At 37.2% G+C, this 6,040-nt stretch overlaps 1 protein-coding gene across 5 annotated transcripts; it reads left to right on the top strand.

Annotated features, from left to right (window-relative positions):
• Nucleotides 1-172: 172 nt before the first annotated feature.
• LOC127970367 (putative transporter SVOPL) lies at nucleotides 173-4,901 on the top strand. 5 transcript variants are annotated; one of them, XM_052572932.1, is made up of 16 exons: nucleotides 173-505; nucleotides 1,157-1,299; nucleotides 1,422-1,513; nucleotides 1,604-1,702; nucleotides 1,923-1,994; nucleotides 2,073-2,197; nucleotides 2,431-2,494; nucleotides 2,568-2,693; nucleotides 2,785-2,913; nucleotides 3,192-3,265; nucleotides 3,407-3,603; nucleotides 3,702-3,813; nucleotides 4,209-4,290; nucleotides 4,380-4,469; nucleotides 4,586-4,699; nucleotides 4,775-4,901. In XM_052572932.1, the coding sequence occupies exons 2-16, from the start codon at nucleotides 1,182-1,184 to the stop codon at nucleotides 4,835-4,837; spliced, it is 1,557 nt and encodes a 518-aa protein (XP_052428892.1). In that variant the 5' UTR covers nucleotides 173-505; nucleotides 1,157-1,181; the 3' UTR covers nucleotides 4,838-4,901. The 5 variants fall into 5 exon arrangements, with proteins under 5 accessions (XP_052428892.1, XP_052428876.1, XP_052428913.1 ...); XM_052572916.1 differs by having other exon boundaries at nucleotides 1,157-1,298; nucleotides 1,412-1,513; XM_052572953.1 differs by having other exon boundaries at nucleotides 1,157-1,298; nucleotides 1,412-1,513; nucleotides 4,806-4,901.
• Nucleotides 4,902-6,040: the final 1,139 nt, after the last annotated feature.

The raw sequence follows: 6,040 nt of genomic DNA on the forward strand, positions 1-6,040 counted from the left end.
GAAGGAGCTAAAAACTAAAACCTGTTCGTCCACTTTACTAAATAATCCTCAGTTCCTTTTAAACACATCTAAGAAACCCGATCTTGGGTGTGTTATCTCAGAAAAAGAAAAAAGAGACATGGCCCTTTAAATGCTAAGCCGAACCCCTAATACACTGAAGTGTGTGACGTCGTTTACCTGTTAACAGGTGTATTCAGTTGTTTCTTCGGGAGAGGTTGAGGATGCATCTTTTCAAAGGGAGTTTTAACATTTATACCGAGACAGAATTTGGGTTATAGTAGGCTAAATTCGTACTTCTGATAAAACACACTGAAATAGTTCTGAAATCTGCTGGAACCATTTTATCAACGCTTTGCAAGATTGATTTGCATAAATCTTGGCACAACATACGGGAATTCTCGAACAGTGGAAATACAGTATCCAGAAAGGGTCAGTCTGGATGGGAAAAACCTCGATATGACGGAGAATCGTGTTTGATGACATCATTTCATCATCCGATGTTATAGTAAGAATAAATCTTATTACTCTCAAAAACTTAGCAATATGTCTCTTAATAAATTGACTGCGGTGCACCTTTGTCCCTAAGAAATATGGTTGTAACATAAATAGTTTATAAAGCACTTGAAAAAAAAATACAGTACAGTGAAGGTATCAAGTAGTCATACTATGCTACAGAATGATGATTACCTTATCCACATACCATGGTATTTGCTTAGTAAATGACATCAAATAATAAAATATTACCATGGAACTTGTACAAGAAATTAGGGTCTAACCATTGTTTATGACAATGTGTTCAGTATGGTGTATGTCTAAAAATAGGTGAATTCTGAAAACACGGTATAACCATGTTAAATATAAAAAACCCATCATATTATCATGGCACTGTGTCCAACAACTATGTTAAAGCCATATTTATTGTAAATATTAATGTACTTATCTATTCTGTATAGTTATAGTAGCTAGTACATATTGTAGACCTTGTATATTCTGTACTTACTGCTTATTGCACTTCTGGTTAGATGCTAACTGCATTTCATTGCCTTGTACCTTACATGTGCAATGACAATAAAGTTGAATCTAACCTAATCTAATCTATTACTTTTTAGGTTTTTGCCTTTTTTGTTAACATAAAAGTTTTATGTCTGCTATTCAGGAAATAAGTAGACTTTTCAAACAGGATGGCTTTTAAGCGTTCGTCTTCCATGAAGACCAGGCTGGTCAGGGACATCCAGCTTCAGGAGATGGAGATGGAGGAAGAGATCAACACCAGTAGCAATAATAACACTCCGGCCGAAGGTGAAGAACATACAAATAAAACAACTCACACAAAACACATGTGCTATACATCTGTAACTTTATAACTACTTGTGACCAGTCAAGTAGCATCCAGTCATCTCAAATTATTTTGGCCCAAACAGAACCAAAATGCTACACCGTGGAGGAAGCTGTGGAGAGAATCGGATTTGGACGCTTCCATATTCTGCTTTTTGTCATCATGGGTAGTGCCAATGTAAGAAAACCGCATCTCTGTAATTTATTAACCAGCATACTCTGTTTTTACAGCTTACATATTTCATTGCTGATGTGTGTGTGTGTGTAGATAGTGGAAGCAATGGAGATCATGTTGCTGGCTGTGGTTTCTCCTGAGATCCGCTGTGAATGGCATCTAGAGGATTGGCAGGTGGCCCTAGTCTCCACGGTGAGGAGCTCGTCCAGTCAGAACCTTTATTGTGTTTTCTCTTTGAAGTTTGACAGGAATGGAATGTTGTTGCACACATGTGACCGTCACACTAGTCCTGGATTTATAATGCAAAACTGAGAGATATGTTTGCATGCATATATTTTTCATATACATTTTTTTTCTACAAAAATGCAGAAATAAGAATTAACAGCATGAATTTGTGTGCGTATGATTTTAGATGGTGTTCCTCGGTTTTATGGTCTGTGGGGTCCTCTGTGGTTATGTTGCCGACAAATATGGACGTTGGAAGGTCAGGTGACGTCTCGTTTGACACATACAGGCTAGTTTTTGAGTACATTAGATCAAATAAATGTGTATGTGTGCACAGGTGGTGTTTGGTGGCTTTATATGGGCGTCTTATTTTTCTCTGCTCACTTCATTCTCTCCATCGTACGGTTGGTTCATCTTCCTGCGCTGTATGGTGGGCTGTGGTGTCGCGGCCACATCTCAAGGGTGAGATTATGCAAATATTTTCTTATAATTTTCATACGTACAAACCTGGAAATCTTAGGGAGTTTCATTAAAAAAATACAAATTGTAAGGCCCGGACAGTTATGAAAACTAATAAAATCTTTAAAGTCATATCCATTTTTACATAACATTTAATTGATCATAAATTGATTTTCTAGTATGCATATAAAAACAGTAATTCAAATGTATGTGCAAATGTTATTTTCTTTCTAAAGGTTTGTTTTGAAGACTGAATTCATTCCATCCAAATACAGAGCGTCTCTGCTGCCTCTTGCCTCAGTGAGTGCGACATGTGAAGTTATGTTTGATCTTCAGCTGGGAAACCTTCTACTTACCTGTGATTGGTTGACAGGTCTTCTGGATGCTGGGATCTATGCTAATTATTATTCTTGGTATGACGGTGGTGCCCACAATGGGCTGGCGCTGGATGATCCGTTTTTCTATCATCCCCAGCATAATACTCATTGGACTCTTCATGGTGAGTTTAATCATTATGGTGCTGAAGGAAATGGAAGTAGAAGTTTGTTTTTAGACCCACTTACTCCTTTTCTTTTTTCTTTTTTTTTTAGATTATTCCTGAGTCTGCAAGGTTCCAGGTCTCAGCGGGAAACATACAAGGAGCGTTGTCTACACTTAATTGGATCGCTAGGATGAATGGCGCCACCTTACCAGAAGGAGAACTACGGGAATCTGAATTGGTGTGTATGAGAAATTCTTTTTTGTCTTTTTATAACTCTCAGAGAGTTTAAGTTAAGCAATAAGCAAAAGTAAAAAATATATATATATATAAATTATTTTATATTGCTTAATTTCATTTTCAGTAATCTATAGATTATATATAGTAAGGATGCTCTGATGGTAAAAATTCAGGCCAAAAACTATAATGGACAATGTGTACATGACAGATATAAAAAAAATCAAATGTTCACACTTGGAAACACACTTGAGTGCAACTAACAGGGCTGTTTGTATTCAGACTGAAAGAGGAAATGCCATCACTCTGATCAGCCCGGCTTTTAGAAGAACATCACTTTTGCTGTGGTACTCGTGGTAATGTATAACAAACTTCCCTTTGGTTTGTTTGTTTGGTGTTGTGTGAGTGTGTGTGTGTGTGCGAAATCAGCAAATACACTTTGGTTACTGTGCAGCTTGTATGCTAGATGTATGATGTATTACATTGTTCATCCACAGGTTTGTGGCCTCCTTCTCTTATTATGGCTCGGTTCTAAGCAGTTCTGAGTTACTGGAGAAGAATCTTCTGTGTATGACGGACGCTGATGCAGAGCACCAGATCAAACACAACCAGGAGGAGGCGCTGTGTTACTGCATCCCCTTCAACATGGCTGACTACCAGACTCTCCTCATCAGCTGTTTGGGCGAGGTGGCACGTGAGTGACCTTTGACCTCTCACTTGACCCAGTTTCATATACTAAGTTGAGTGGAATGTTGAAAGCTGATGTATTTTTTCCATGCGTTTCCTCTGCAGTCATACCCCTCAATATTGCTTTGTTAAATATATTTGGGCGGAAGCCCAGCTTGGCCATACTTCAGGTGATGTCTGCCTTTTTCTTCATGATCCTTAATATTTGCACAACAATGTGAGTATATTGTCCTATAGTTGTAACAAATTTATTATTTCGGATAAACCTCTTGAGATGCATCATCTTGTTTTAAAGGAGGTTCTAAACTGTAAAATGTTCTTGTTCTGTAAAATGATTTGAAATGTTTTTCATCAGGGTTATTATAGTTAAATAAAACTAGAACCAATGCATCTTTTTATTGCTTAAAATAAATTAAACAATAACTTTACAAATACTTTAACATATTCTGTTTGTACATAAACAATACTGTAAGAACAAAAAGTAGAATAATAGCATGCTGTTATGTATTTGTCATTAACTCGCAATGGGGGTGATTATGGCCCTCTTGTGACCATAAGTTAGAAGTGCAGCTGAAGTAAAAAACTGAATAATGTGTCTCTATCCCTGTGCAGGTTTGGTTTCACTGTACTGCTTTTCCTTCTCCGCTCTGTGGTTTCCATGAATTTTAATGTGGTCTATATTTACACAGCAGAGGTGAGACCCAACATATGAACACTCCACTTACTCTTAATGGAAGAGTTCACCACAAAACCAAAATTGTTACGATTGGTGTGTTTACACAGGTTTATCCTACATCTGTGCGCTCAATTGGAATGGGCTTTTGCACATCCTTCAGTCGAGTTGGGGGAATGATTGCACCTTTTATAGCACAGGTGCTCTATGTGTTTGACTTTGCGTGGTTGTCTGTGTACATAAATATCTGTGTTCAGATGTGTGTTTTACGCATTTGATTTACACAAAGATAACACTGTGTTTGCATGTGTCATAGGTGTTGATGTCTAAGTCTGTGATTCTGGCCCTGTCACCGTTCGCCGTAGCATGTGTGATTTGTGCGGTTGGAGTGGTATTTTTGCCCATTGAGACCAGAGGACGTGCATTATTAGTAAGCATCTTCACATTTCCTCTCACAGTTCTCAAAACAGATTTTCACCGGGGTCAACTTGAGACAGTTTAACAGCTTGTCATTTTGTTTTGTTCCTCTATTTCAGCAAGATGCCTGAAATATGCCCAATGGAAATGAAGGACAATTGCACTTTTGTAACAAAACATGATCTCATATTAAAGCTGGAAACATTTTCTATGAATTTTTATGTTGCATGTGTTGGGTTCTTCATAAATAATTATGCAAAATCTGTTAAAACACCTTTTCCTGTTTTGGCCTATTTCCTATTTTAACAGGAAGTTGGAAAAGGACACATCAAAGCCCGGTAAAAACACAATTTACTACTTGCTATAGTCAGTGGGAGGTAGGATTGAAAAAGGGGACGATCTTATGCCACTTAGCAGTTTATTGAACAAAACTTTCTATATGCTCTTATGAACAATATTTTTAGTCAATTTTTCCAAATGTGTAAGGAATCTGCTCAAATTTGTTTTGTTTTAGTCATAGTTTTTAACTTTTGACAAAAATTTCTGTTATTTTATGATATTTTCAATGTGTAAAACAGCATTATAGTATATAAAATATAAGCATTATCAGCCTAATTATATAACATAACCTAAACTGTCCATATAGAAACCTAAGTTCCTGCAATGACATTGTTATAAGTAAACTATTGAAATACAGTGTTGCAATATCTGCATTCGCCTTCTATTCGCCGATACAAGTTGTAATATTTCTGATTAATCTCATATAGGTTGCATTTGGGTTTGAGTTTACTAACCTGCTAACAGAATAGTGATTCAGCTGCCTGTGTATTTTAGTATTGTACGCTGTTTTCCCTCATTACATCAACAGTGTTAAGAAGATTTAATTCTCGTCATGAGAATTACCATTTTCATGTGCAATTTAGTTGACGACATGAGCACTCCCTGTTATTTAAATTGAAGGGTCATCATGCTCTTCTTGGAGAAAACCATTCCTTTTTGTTTCTTCAGGGATGGCGTTTGATTAGCCCTCAAACAGACTTTGATTTCTGAATGAACCACTGAAATAATGAATTCCTTTCATCTAAAAAAACAACAACAACTTGAGGGAGAGTAGCAGTCAAAATGTTACAGGTTCTCCAGATCTGTCTTTCCTCCACCACGCTTCTCTTACCCTCCCTCACCTGTGCTTTGTCTGTAATCTCTTTAAGAAGTCTCCGTCCCGGGGTAAATCAGATTAGATTTAGGGCTTTTTTCTATAACACTCCTCCACCAGCCACCAACAGCTCCGCCACAATACTGAATAATGAATCTGTGTGATTAACATGCACCGCCTACAATATGCGAATCATCTATA

This window comes from Carassius gibelio, chromosome A4 (genome assembly GCF_023724105.1).
Source record: "Carassius gibelio isolate Cgi1373 ecotype wild population from Czech Republic chromosome A4, carGib1.2-hapl.c, whole genome shotgun sequence".
NCBI classification, from domain to species: domain Eukaryota; kingdom Metazoa; phylum Chordata; class Actinopteri; order Cypriniformes; family Cyprinidae; genus Carassius; species Carassius gibelio.

Coding starts and splice junctions, on each gene's coding strand:
- LOC127970367 (XM_052572916.1), top strand. CDS start 1,182: ATGGCTTTTAAGCGTTCGTCTTCCATGAAGACCAGGCTGGTCAGGGAC. Junction 2,694..2,784: donor TACTCATTGGACTCTTCATG/GTGAGTTTAATC, acceptor TTTTTTTTTTAG/ATTATTCCTGAGTCTGCAAG. Junction 4,291..4,379: donor TCTATATTTACACAGCAGAG/GTGAGACCCAAC, acceptor GTGTTTACACAG/GTTTATCCTACATCTGTGCG.